The sequence below is a fragment of the Aplidium turbinatum genome, chromosome 16 (genome assembly GCF_918807975.1).
Source record: "Aplidium turbinatum chromosome 16, kaAplTurb1.1, whole genome shotgun sequence".
NCBI lineage: Eukaryota > Metazoa > Chordata > Ascidiacea > Aplousobranchia > Polyclinidae > Aplidium > Aplidium turbinatum.
Window position 1 is genome coordinate 4,626,240 of NC_137487.1, and position 13,589 is coordinate 4,639,828.

A 13,589-nucleotide genomic window follows, 5' to 3' on the forward strand; every position below is an offset into this window, starting at 1 on the left:
ATATACGGTAGATCTACTTCAGCTTATTCAGTAGCCTACCGGTATTACATGGAAAATTTGTAGCAATTCTGTATTCATTCACTGCAATTCTGTATTACCTATATATATATATATTATGTAAGTATAAAATCAAAACAATGAAAACTATTAATACTACAAAAAGATTCTATTTGAATAAGACCTTCTGATGATCCGTTAGGTGAAACAATTTGTAAAGGCTTCAGATAGTAATAACTATATTTGATTTAAGTATAAAATCAAATATAGTTATTACTATCTAAACCAGTGGTTCCCAACCTTTTTGACCTTGCGGCACCCAATCAAAGAGACAAATAATTTGCGGCACCCTGGCTAAACTGGATCAATTTTATGAGGTTTCTGTATTAAAAATAACTGTATGAAATAACACAGAATGAGTTGTACAGTATAACGCGTGTAAATAAATGTATTTATTCAAAAGTCAGTGTGAAATTTGGGCATGACTTTTTGCACAAAGTCCCTTAATATCTGGGGGCATATTCGATAAAGCCACCCGCATTTCTTCCTCGACTTTAAGCAGTCGTTCTCGTTGTTTAGTTTTATATTCGATAATACGGAAAATCCACTTTCACATAGGTATGACGTGGAAAACTGCAGCAAAAGCACAATAGCTTTCTTTCCAGCGCAAGAATATTCATTTTGAATTTTTATCCAGAACTCGTCAAGAGGCATCGGCTTGTGCATAAGCTTAAAATTTCCATCGCTACGAATGTCAATTTATTCTTCTCCTTCTTTAAGATTCAAAACAATATCAAAGTCCATTAAAAATGGATTTCTTACCCACCATGCGTAATTTTCCGTGAACAAGCTGGGAAAATATTCTTCCAATGATTTTAGGTGCTGAGTAATTAATGAGACAATTTCTTTATTCTTCATTTCAAAGAAATGTGAAAGCATGTCAAAGTTTCCGTTCTCCACTTTTAAGGACCACATTTGCAGTTTTTCTCTCAGTGCTTTTATTTTATCGGTTGAAGTTAAGAGAGTTTCATGTTTGCCATTCACGTTATTTAAATGGTCGAAGATATCTACTAAATACGCTAATTTGGAGACCCAATTGTGTGCCGTGAAACGCAAAATAAAATCATGAAACCTGGCAATAATGATGCGTTTCAAACGTTTTTATGGAAAGAACAGCAACTAGTCAAAATCTCTTTCATGCTGTTTTTTCTGGACGAGAAAACAAAGGCATACCGCAGATTATCTACTTGCCGCCAGCGACTTCCCCACTAAGTGACTCCCCAGAAAGGAGCCGGGAATAACTGGGAGACGCAAAACTTAATACGCACTGAAACTCGGTTAGAAAAAAATAAATTCTGCACTTAACGAGTTAAAGTTAAAAGAAAGAATGGGCCGCAGTATTGCAATATCTCAATATCTCGCGGCACCCTTGAGAATTGCAATTGGCACCCCAGGGTGCCGCGGCACCCCGGTTGGGAACCACTGATCTAAACCCTTGACAGCTTGTTTCACCCAAAGGAGGATCATCAGAAGGTCCTTATTATTGATTTAATTTGCTCTGCTTTGCTTTTTGCTTGGCATTGAGCACTTTTTGTAGTATTAATAGTTTTGATTGTTTCTGTAAGTATCATATTGCCTAAAAGACTCCATTCCTACAAAAAGGCTTAGTTTACTTATAGTAGGCTGTAAGTAAGAATTTCAATCAGCCAAACACATTTTATATTGTTAACGTTGTTTTGATAACTTTTAGGTTGTTTTGTGCATAGAACTACTGACGTGTTTGTCTGTTGCTTTGTAAGATACAACACAATGGCTGATGGCAATTTTGATCCATGTGAATGCATCTGTAGTACTCAGTGGGCTATGCGAAGGCTGTTATCGTTGTTGCGAACTACTCAGGACTATTGCACTGACACAGAATGTTTAACCGAACGTAAGTTTTTCACCGTACAAATGCTATATATAACTGTTGAGAAATGAGCTCACTTATAAGTGCTCAAGCTCAGTACTCTGTATGAAACAGTAGATTTTATTCAAAGTAATTAAATAATGAAATTAATTAAAGTATATATCAGTAATAAAATAATTTCTGCTATTACTAACCACATCAGTGTAGTTTCTATGCCAGTAAGACTCACAATAATTGATGATGTGTGGGCTGTGGGGCAGCCGGGTTTGGCATAAACTGATAGTAGATAAAGGCTTTTGTTTTAGCTGTCAGACTGGCCTGGTTATAAGCAATATGACAACAAAGACAAATTCTATCTCTAATTGTTGTATAGAAACGTTTTTGGCAAGTGACAACCCTGTTTCTTTCATACCATTCTTTATAACTTGTAATACAGCACCAGCTGGACCACCCCAGCAAGACACGGGAATGTTCTTTATTGTTGTTTTGTGGATGTTTCTTCTTGTTGCTCTGTTCTTCAGTCGGCCTGCCAGTATGAGGAAATCGATTGGTCCCCATAAAAGTGCTAATGTGAGTTTCTACACTGATTTAAATGTTGTTTTTTGTTTATTCACAAGTAGCCTACTCCCGGTAGTATTTAGAATTCTTTATCATAATGTCAATCGGTATTGAATTGTTGCCAAACAGACATGCAACTACCGTTATTTCACAATAATAATTATTTTGTGCAGTTTGCAAATCTGCCATGCGTGCAGCTAGCTAGTCAATAGTCATGTGAAGTGGGGCTACGAGTGTAAAACTTCCTCACAGATCCTGCACGACGCACGTTAAAAGACAAAACTCGATGATGATGAAAATTGAAAACACTACCATTTTTGGTTGACGTGTGTAATGATTGCTTGATTGAAAATCTTGATTTTGCTCAATTGGTAAAATGCCTAACTTGTGCACAAAGAAACAAAAAAGATCAAGCAGTGTTGGTTCAACTGTTCGGGTGTGCGCTTGAGCAACGTGTTTATTGACTGTTCTTCATTAAGTGGAACCTAGTGGATGGAAGAATTTACTGACTACACTAGAATAAGCAGTAACATGACTCTCTCATGACTCTCAATAAGGGTAATCGGGCCTGCTTTATTGGTTCAAAGCCTCTACAAGTACTGTATGTACAACTGCCAGGATCAAGACAAGCTCTCAAAGAGGCTCTCTTCGTCTGGGGAAGATTATCACAATCAGTTTTTTGACAGGTGTCAAACCCACAACAATGCTTGAAGCCTTGGACCATTAACAGCACATGATTTTTTGTCAAGTCAAATTGAATAAACAAAATAAGAATTTTTAAAGTAGTTTATTCATAATTTTTATTTCAGAACGATCGAGATGGTTCTAACAGACCCCCAGATGTGCCCCCCATTCAGTAAAGTAACCCCTTCTTTTTTCTGGACTCTTTATCACCCACACAAACATACTGATAAATTATCATTTTCACTCAAATATGCACAATCTCAGCCAGAATTCAGTCTCTCTTCACATTATATGTAGATTTTAAATCAATGTAAAAGTTGACTGATTTTACTAGCTGAGATGTTTTCTAGCATCTCGTCCCCCTGTTTCAGATGTCAGCCAGCTAAACATGTTATTTGCTTAATCAATTTTACCTTAAAAAATATTTATTAAACATTGGAAATAACTTATTTGCCTTCTGAAATCGACTTAAACAATCTGCTTTCACTTTAAGGTTTGGTGTGCGTATATTTGAAGGTGTGGTGGCATTTAGTCTAACCCCAGGAATCATTTCATTCTCCATTTCCAGTAGTGACTAATGAGTAATGAAGTTATGTTTATATGCCAAACTGTCATGTGCGATTTACCAGTAGTTACCCAATCGTGAAATCTGTTCTTTTTTATATTGGTTCAACGTTTTCAGAGTTTGAATCAACGTAAAAAATAACTGATTTGCTCACCGGGACCAATTTGGCTTGAATGTAATCTTTTTGTATTGGAAACTGCTGTAATTAATTTGCATTATTATTGAGCACTACAAAACCACATTCTAACCAGTTCTTGCAAAAAAATGAAACAAGCTTGGATAATCTTAGAAAAAATGCAGAGCTCAAAAAGCTGATTTAAGAAAACTCGTGTTTGCATGTGTTTCGAAAAATAAACTGTTGTCACAGCAACTGCTAAAATTGAATTTTATTTGTGGCACTGATGATGGAAACAGGTTTGTTTTTGAAACGTTTACTAGCGTGAGTTTTTACATTTTGGCCTGTATATTTTCTACTTAGATGGACCAAGCATTACAATCATTTTGCCTTAAAGATGAAGCTGTCTTTGTAAACTATATGTTTGTGTGGATACTTCGCAATGTTATTTTCTTTTGTTTGTATGTTACCCAACGGATAGTTTGTCCTTTTGGCTTGCTGCTGCATTAGCGTTAAGGTTCTTTAAATATATACTTTGTGGTAAGGTTTGGACACTCCAGGACATGTTTCATGTGTATGTAAATTTGTAAACGTGTACAGTGTACACTGTTTGAAAACATAAAAACGAAACACAACAGCATCTTGATTGCTGAAAATTATGGATGAAGAAGGCAAAGATGGTCCCATATTACAACACTGATCGTTGGTTGATGAGAAGATAAGGTTCTCAACTTCTCATTCTTCAAAGCCTTTGCCACTCGCCTAAGGAGAGCAGAGTGGCCAGTTCCTTTCTCTCGGCCGCCGTGTATTACACCCTGGTTACATGTGGTGTTTTTCACCAACCCACGTAAACCGGATATCAATATTGAAGCCGGATGCCACTGAACGAAGTAGTGCCAGTACGCTACTGAATTCAGAAATTATCAAAGTACCTTCTCACACATTACATAATTGGTATAGTTACCGTACTATAAATTTTTATAGCGTCAGTTGAAATTTTGCCTGTTTTCTGATTTCAAGTCGAATAGATCATGGTTACTATTAATAATAAAGAATAAAAGCTGAGTATAAGCGGTGAGTTGGTTGAATAATTTATCTCTAAAATAGTAATGTAGGGTGTCGTATTTTGGTGATCAGTAATTGCCTATCGTGCAGGTCACAGGTTGGCTGCATAGTTTGATTTGGATTGGTTTTGTAGTCACTTGGCCTCAGGGTACTTTCATGACATCACATGTCCAGATAGAAAAATCCGTCTTTTTTTCATTGATTTAACGTTTACAGACGTTGAATGACGGATTTTGCTGTCAAGATACAGTATTGCAACCCTGAGGTTTTCAATGACTTGTTTGATCATACTGAGTAAAATTTCATTCACATTCTTTTGTTCGTATCTTTTTCTTTCGTCACAGCCTTTTCATTAGCGCTTATCAATGTTCTGTAATTGTTTCCCCATGTTTTCCACTGAATTTTTTATTAAAGCTAACTTACCAACCAGTTGTACGACTCAGATTAACTGTAACTTTCTTTAGGCGATATAATCTTTTCAGTATTAGATTGAACATCTCAAAGAGTTGACCTCAACGACAATATCAAGTTTGACTTTTCCCAACTAGCAAGTTTCAGTTGAATTATTGCAATAACGACTAGTCTTACTGGCTGGTTGGATGTTTTCAACATTGAGTTGTTGTTTTGTTACTTTATTTCTCTTGTCACTTGAGTTACAGTGATTTCATTTTTCAATAATAGGGACTTTTGCTGTGGTTTTGAATTGAATTTATAAGTTTTTTACTCTGCAAATCATTCGCAAAGATGCAATCCCTTCCCGATGTTAGTTCCAACGCTCACATTCCACACACAGTGACGGTTATCCGGCATGAAGATGGAAGCGTTGTCTCGTGCTGGTGGCCAGTGGCCACGTACAACTCATCTTTTTACTGCATCGCTTTGTTTGCTAGATTATAATAAATGATGGTTCACCTCACAAGATCAGACTTGGCATAACACAGACAAGGCACACTAACCTGAAACAGCTGTTTTCAGTTGTTAGTTTTTTCTACCGTCGTCTGCTGAGTGCTGACGTATTATACATTAGCCATGCACCAGACCAAGCTATATAGAAGTCGTAGAGTTTTCGTAGTCACAACCCATTGTTGCGAGTGAACCAAGTTGTTTCTCTGGCGGACCAACTGATTAAAATGTGTTGTAGTTGGCATCTTTTCGTTGAGTTTGAGAAGTATGGCACCTCAATCTTCCCGGAAAATTCAAACGCTTTCATCCATTTGTGAAGTTTGAGGTGCATTTTCTTCTCATAGTTTCTAAACTGACTCGTAATTTTATAAAATACAACGCAAATGATTCCAGCATGACTTTTTGTCTTTGATGCAATCACCACTTTGCCTCCATTTTTCATTGAATCCTAGTTTCTTTGTACAGTATCAGCCAAGCTACATAATTTCTTTCTAAACTCATTCAGTGCATTACATTCAACTCCTATGTCTTTGTTACAACTAATTGGTTTGTGTTCTTCCATGTTTAATGTTGTGGCTTGTGAATTTTGTTCTTGAGCTGCAAGCCATGCTCATCTTGCTCTCCAAGCTTATGGTTGGTTTGTATCATCTAACCATCGTCTGCAAACTTGTATCAATGTATAAAAACGATGTTGCTAGGTGGAATTGAGAAGATAATCGGGGCAAGAAAAATGTTTCTTTTTGCATTGATTCAACGTCCGCAGACGTTGAATCACTAGGTAAAGGAAGATTATATTTCTTATGATTGGTTTGTAATGATAAAGTAATCATAAGAAATGCAATGTAACAGTTGTAACACGCGCATACTTTTTTGGCAGCATAAGTTGTGACTGGTATCAACTGGGATTGTTAACTGTTTAAATGGCTATTACTTTGTGTTCAATCTTTGTGTTTTACTTTGCTTTTAGTGTATTACGTATTGTTCTATGAAGACTTGTTAAATTAAATGTTCATCTCACTTTTGACGTCAGGTCAACTAGCTAAATCCATCCTTTTTACATCAATGCGAAAAGGACTGATTTTGCTGGGCCAGTGCAATATCAAAAACGCTTTTTGCTTTAAAGCATTTCAGTTTGTCATTCTTTACTTTTGTCGTGCCATCTGTTATAACAGCATGCTCTGACTAGTCGTATAGTTTCTTCCTATGCGAGAAGCTCCTACGAGTTCATCGCTTTAACCAATACACAGCTTCACGCTTTTTTTCTGTGTAAACTTGACTTTTTTAAGAAAAATCCACACTTTTTTCCAAGCGTTCGATCCATGTATGTCGCGTTTGAAACGTCATCGAATGTGAAGTGGGCGTTGAAATTGGATTTGTCGGGTAGATGAGCATCTTTCTCAGCTCTTATATCAACCTCGTGATACATTCATTCAACGTCTGCTGACTTTAAAACAATACAAAAAATAATTTGCGGCCTGATTACACGAGGTTAGCAAATCAGTCTATTTTGCATTAATTGAACATCCGCAGACGTCGATTTAATGTATGGACTGATTTACAAGTTGGGTCGTTTGTTGCGGCTTGTATGTTCTATTGAATGATTTTTTGCTTTAATGGTGAATATTGAAATTGAATTCCATGACAATGTTAGATAGATGAAAATTGTCGGCTAGCCGCCCAAGAAGACAAGCAGTTTGCGACTGTTGGATGAACATTGGTCGTTTTACATTGATTCAACGTCTGCAGATGTTCAATGAATGTGAAAAGACCAATTTTGTTAGCTTAATGATCATAAACATGCAAGGATGCGCACATGGGTAGAAACTGGCTGGAAATATTGCATTACTGTTCTCAACGATTTCTGTCAAGCATTTTTTTTGTCGTAATTTTACGGAAATGTTGGACCATATGGCGTTGTACAAAATACTTTATAATCATTAGAAATACAAGAAACAAAAATTTGCATTAAATCGTTTAATATATTGTTTTGTCAGTTGAGAAGGAGTGATCTTCTTGGCGTCAGCACCACCTGAGCACTCAGTATAGAACAGCGAGCATTGTGTTTCGCTAACCATGCCGGTGTACGGGTGTAGCCTCCACACTAACCATCAAGACTTTACCCAAAAACATGTGTTTCTCGTCAGTCGAGAAACAAATTGTTTTGTCTTCACACAAAGACAGTCTCTTTGAAGCTCAATCATGGCCGTTTTGCATAGCCTGGTCATCAGAAATTCCGACCTCACAGTGAAATGTCTGCGCGTCTTGGATGATTAACCGAAGACTGGCTGCTCTAGCAGCCTTCCAGTGTATTCCGGGAACATCGTGAATCTGGAGTGGTAAAAAGATAAACTCTCTGCCCAGTGGCTCACACGACGACGACGATCGTGTAAAGTTGAAGTGACGTTAGAACATCGTTTTGGAAGGGCGTTGCTCGATTGTATACGAAAGTTAAAGCTCTGCAGCTTTCGTATCCTTCGTTTGTAAAATCGGGTTTGTAGAGTGAGCTACGAGGCCAGACAATTTGTTACGAAATTGGATGGTAAGACTACAACGTTGAAGTGTTTTGTTGAATGAACTTCTGTTTCGTTTGTTAGGAATTGAAAACACCAAATGTACGGTACATGTCTGGTATTAGCCTAATTACCGGTACTATCAAATTGCAATAAAAGAGCAGAAATTGAAAAGGTTGAATCATTTAACATGCGCTGAATAGCAGATAAGACCCAGCGGTAGCGTAGGCTACAACAGGCCTTGATATTTACACTGCCGGTCGATGTAAAATCTTTCACGTCCGGAGAGTTGCTGTAGGGCTAGGTAAGAAAACAGTTCGCGCGCTGAACATGTCTTGCGTCATTTCAATTTCAAGAAATGCAACGTGCTTCAATCACTTCCTGCAGTTTTAGTGCAAATGTAAAGTTACAAAAGTTTCGAGGGTTATGGCAGGATGCACAACTACCAAGTAAATTGTTCAGTTGTTTATTCACAGGTACAAAGGAACAGTGGCGATCTATGCCGAGCGATCGCCTCCATTAATACATAGAAAAGTACGGTAACTTTATTTGAATGTTCATTTACATATCATCGTGTTTTGTTAAAATTTCCTCTAAGTCTACTTGTTGGGTCCTCTACTCTTCTCCTACAAAAGATTGACACAGTGAGGTGAGCACAATAACACATAGGCCTAACCACATCAAAGATTTCGAAAAGCTGGCCGGCCACACCACCAGGCGGCATGATTTTGAGGTGGTGATTGATCCCGTAGAGCAGGGGTGACGAACCTTTTTGCGGTCGCGGGCCACTTTGTCAATTACACATGAGTTACCGGGCCACACAACTTTTAAATCGTAACCTACTACCCAGCAAACATTGATTGCTGGGCCAGCGTCGGCTATATGCTGGGTATGTTGGCACAAGGCTGGCAATTTTGTCCAACATTTTGCCAACATTACGCCAACAATTTCAATACCTCTTATTATGCGTTCAAAAAGGTCTTAAAGATTTTGTTTCAGGTTTATTTGTTTTAAACTGTAAAAATATTAACACAAACCTCTTTTCATGTGGTATTGCTTCAAAACACAGTTGTGTGATTGGCTGACATCGGTCAGAAGCATTGCCAGCGTTGTGCCAATTCATAACAATTTCGGGGTTTTCTTCAAAATTATGCAAATGTATACCATCATTTTGCTACAATTTTACATTTTAATAATAGGCTATCAATGCTGTTATTATTTTCTGATACCGTACAAGTATACTATGAATATTTAAGACCAGCGTTGGTCAGAAGGGTAGCCAACAGTTTGCCAACAAAGTAGTTTCATTTTAGTTTGTTTATACCAAATTGAGCAGAGGTCTAGAAAAAGGCTGGAGCAACAAAACGCGAACGCGATAACGTGCTTGATACCCAAACAGTTTAAACTTTCCATTAGCCCTACACGTTTCCACAAAATAAACAATTGCAACGTCGGCTATATGCTGGATGTGAGGGCACAAGATTGGCAATTATGTCCAACATGTTGCCAACAATACGCCATCAATTTCAATAACTTATTTCTTATCATGCGTTCAAAAAGGTCTCAAAGATTTTATTTCAGGTTTATTTGTTTTAATCTTTAAAATTACTAACACAAACCTCTTTTCATGTGGTATTGCTTCAAAACACAGTTGTGTGGTTGGCTAACATCGGTCAGAAGCATTGCCAGCGTTGTGCCAATTCATAACAATTTCGGTGTTTTCTTTAAAATTATGCAAATGTATACCATGATTTTGCTACAATTTTACATTATAATAATAGGCTATCAATGCTGTTATTATTTTCTGATACCGTACAAGTATACTATGAATATTTAAGACCAGCGTTGGTCAGAAGTGTAGCCAACAGTTTGCCAAGTTTGTTTATGCCAAACGGAGCAGAGGTCTAGAAAAAGGTAGTAGCAACAGAAACGCGAACGTGATTCCGTGCTTGATACTGAAACAGTTTAAGTTTCCATTTGCCCTACACGTTTCCACAAAATAAACAATTGCAATGTCGGCTATATGCTGGATGTGAGGGCACAAGATTGGCAATTATGTCCAACATGTTGCCAACAATACGCCATCAATTTCAATAACTTATTTCTTATCATGCGTTCAAAAAGGTCTCAAAGATTTTATTTCAGGTTTATTTGTTTTAATCTTTAAAATTACTAACACAAACCTCTTTTCATGTGGTATTGCTTCAAAACACAGTTGTGTGGTTGGCTAACATCGGTCAGAAGCATTGCCAGCGTTGTGCCAATTCATAACAATTTCGGTGTTTTCTTTAAAATTATGCAAATGTATACCATGATTTTGCTACAATTTTACATTATAATAATAGGCTATCAATGCTGTTATTATTTTCTGATACCGTACAAGTATACTATGAATATTTAAGACCAGCGTTGGTCAGAAGTGTAGCCAACAGTTTGCCAAGTTTGTTTATGCCAAACGGAGCAGAGGTCTAGAAAAAGTAGGAGCAACAGAAACGCGAACGTGATTCCGTGCTTGATACTGAAACAGTTTAAGTTTCCATTTGCCCTACACGTTTCCACAAAATAAACAATTGCAATGTCGGCTATATGCTGGATGTGAGGGCACAAGATTGGCAATTATGTCCAACATGTTGCCAACAATACGCCATCAATTTCAATAACTTATTTCTTATCATGCGTTCAAAAAGGTCTCAAAGATTTTATTTCAGGTTTATTTGTTTTAATCTTTAAAATTACTAACACAAACCTCTTTTCATGTGGTATTGCTTCAAAACACAGTTGTGTGGTTGGCTAACATCGGTCAGAAGCATTGCCAGCGTTGTGCCAATTCATAACAATTTCGGTGTTTTCTTTAAAATTATGCAAATGTATACCATGATTTTGCTACAATTTTACATTTTTATAATATGCTATCAATGCTGTTATTATTTTTTGATACCGTACAAGTATACTATGAATATTTAAGACCAGCGTTGGTCAGAAGGGTAGCCAACAGTTTGCCAAGTTTGTTTATGCCAAACGGAGCAGAGGTCTAGAAAAAGGCTGGAGCAACAAAACGCGAACGCGATAACGTGCTTGATACCGAACCAGTTTAAAGTTTCCATTCGCCCTACGCGTTTCTACAAAATAAACAATTGCAACGTTGGCTACTTTATTTCAGCTTCACTGGATTTATTCTTTGAAAATATTAATAGCCAACAATAAAATGACTCTTTAACTAAATGACTCATGTGGTTTAGTGGAAAAACACAGTTTCTTTCGCATACCGTATTCTTGTACCAACAACGCCATGATAAAAATCGTTTGTTCATATTCAATTGCTTCAGATAATTTAGTGCAATAAATGTATTGTGATTCAGAGAACACTTCCAGAAAGTTTAGGCTTTGGCGCCTGCAATACCCAACTAGCATAATCCGTTCTTTTTACATTGATTCAACGTCTGCAGACGTTGGTAAGGTAACTAACAAGCGATAAACTTAAAAACGTGGTTGCTAATTCAAGTTGCCAGGTCTTCATTTTTTTCTTGTGTTTAACAAAAGCTTTTTTAATTTTCAAGTTTAACTATACTAAAATGTTTTGTAATATTTTTGAAAACATTTTTTCAGGACTAACCTCAAAATTTGCGTGCAGTCCAAGAAAATTTAAAACAACTTGTAAGCTTAATCGAATTCACTTGTTGATGTTTAGTAGCGCTCGACACAGCAGCATGATTGTGGTGATCATGTAATCATTGAGTTGCGGCTGCACTGCCGCCGCGCTGCTGACCTGTCTGCAGACGCTGAATCAATGTAAAAAAAATCGATTGATGCAGTATCACTTGTTGATTTTGTTCTGAGAGCAGTCTCGCTCACTGTCTGATTTTGACCACGTGGGTGAGATTCTCGTGTCGCCAACAAAGGGGCGTCTTTACTTTAAATGTAGCAAAGCTTGCACAATAGGCCTGCTTCAGGAGCAGTCATGTTGCGTCGAAATCTCTCCTCAATTTCTTGAAGCGAGATTTCACAAAACGATCGCTACTTTTACTTTCAACGATGCGGCGAATCGTTTTTTCTCCTCTCGCGGTGCATAGAACAATACTACAGGCACAATAATTGTTGTGAAAACTCCATTATGACGTCACTACTTAAACTTTGACTGGGCAATATGACGCGTTGAAGTGAAAGAGGCAACAAAGCTTTAGAATGCGGCGATGTGTTATATCAACGTGAGGAGATGCAATTTAGCAGAAGAACTTGGTTTTTTTATTAAGGAAGACAAAGGCCATGACGTAATCCTTTGCTAAAGGGATTATGACGTCACTCGATTCACTTCGACTGTTCAATCATGGCGGTTGTGCTCAATACACAATTACGTGGAGAGCCGAAAGCACAATGCTTATGTGAACAGCGCTAAGAGGAATTTTCGCTTCTTGCATCGAAAATATAAAAAATCGAATTCAATTGAGATAGGCCTATTACGGCCGAAAGAAGTTTTAGAAATGATCAAAATGAAACTATAGGAATGACTTACGACAATGTTTATGAAAACCTGGTAAGTGAATGTCTTTTATTCATTGAACCTGAAATAATTGTGTAAAGTCGTTTTTGTCACTAGGCTACGTTTACACAATTTAAAGAAAGTTATAAAACTCAATTTAGAGAAAGTTATAAAACTCAATGACCAATGGAAAACTTTCATATGAAATATTCTCGTGACAAATTTAGTGCCAGTGCTTCTAGATGAGTGCTAAGAAGATATCAGCAAAGTAGCAGAGCTTGTGATGTCCCACAACATGTGTAGGGTTCTGCTCAATCTTTGATTTTGCTGCTCCGGCAGTGTTTGCCTGACTGCTTGAATGTGTTTGTATTTTTATGTCGTGTGGATAGGTCTGTGATGGTTGTAGAGTATTTGCAAATGTAGCTTTCATTGCCGTCAACTGAATAATAATAATAATAACATGTTTTATTTTGCGCCTATTTCGACAACATAGCCTACAGTAGCCTACACTGCGACCTACATACGCAACAAAACAGACGACTGGAATCCCGAAATAAACTTTAAACGTTGGCTGTCATTTGTAACAGTCGAAAATGTCTGTTAACAAGTGCTGAAGCTTTTTAATATGATGGATGAAACCCCTGTCATTACATTCGATTTACATTTTTCAGATAGCAAATTTAAGTCAAGCTGTTGGCAAAAATGCAAGCGATTGTATCAGTGGACTTATTACCAACTATTATTATCGAACACAACACAGTTCAAAGCATGTCGAGAAAAAAGAAAGGAAAAAAAAAACGTCGTGA

At 37.2% G+C, this 13,589-nt stretch overlaps 1 protein-coding gene across 1 annotated transcript; it reads left to right on the top strand.

The window, feature by feature from the left end:
• The first annotated feature begins 1,753 nt into the window (after window positions 1–1,753).
• Window positions 1,754–7,759, top strand: LOC145785544 (small integral membrane protein 14-like). Its single transcript, XM_082597204.1, has 3 exons — window positions 1,754–1,930; window positions 2,343–2,476; window positions 3,274–7,759. Exons 1-3 carry the CDS (start codon window positions 1,807–1,809, stop codon window positions 3,322–3,324), a joined length of 309 nt encoding a protein of 102 aa, XP_082453330.1. The 5' UTR covers window positions 1,754–1,806; the 3' UTR covers window positions 3,325–7,759.
• Window positions 7,760–13,589: the final 5,830 nt, after the last annotated feature.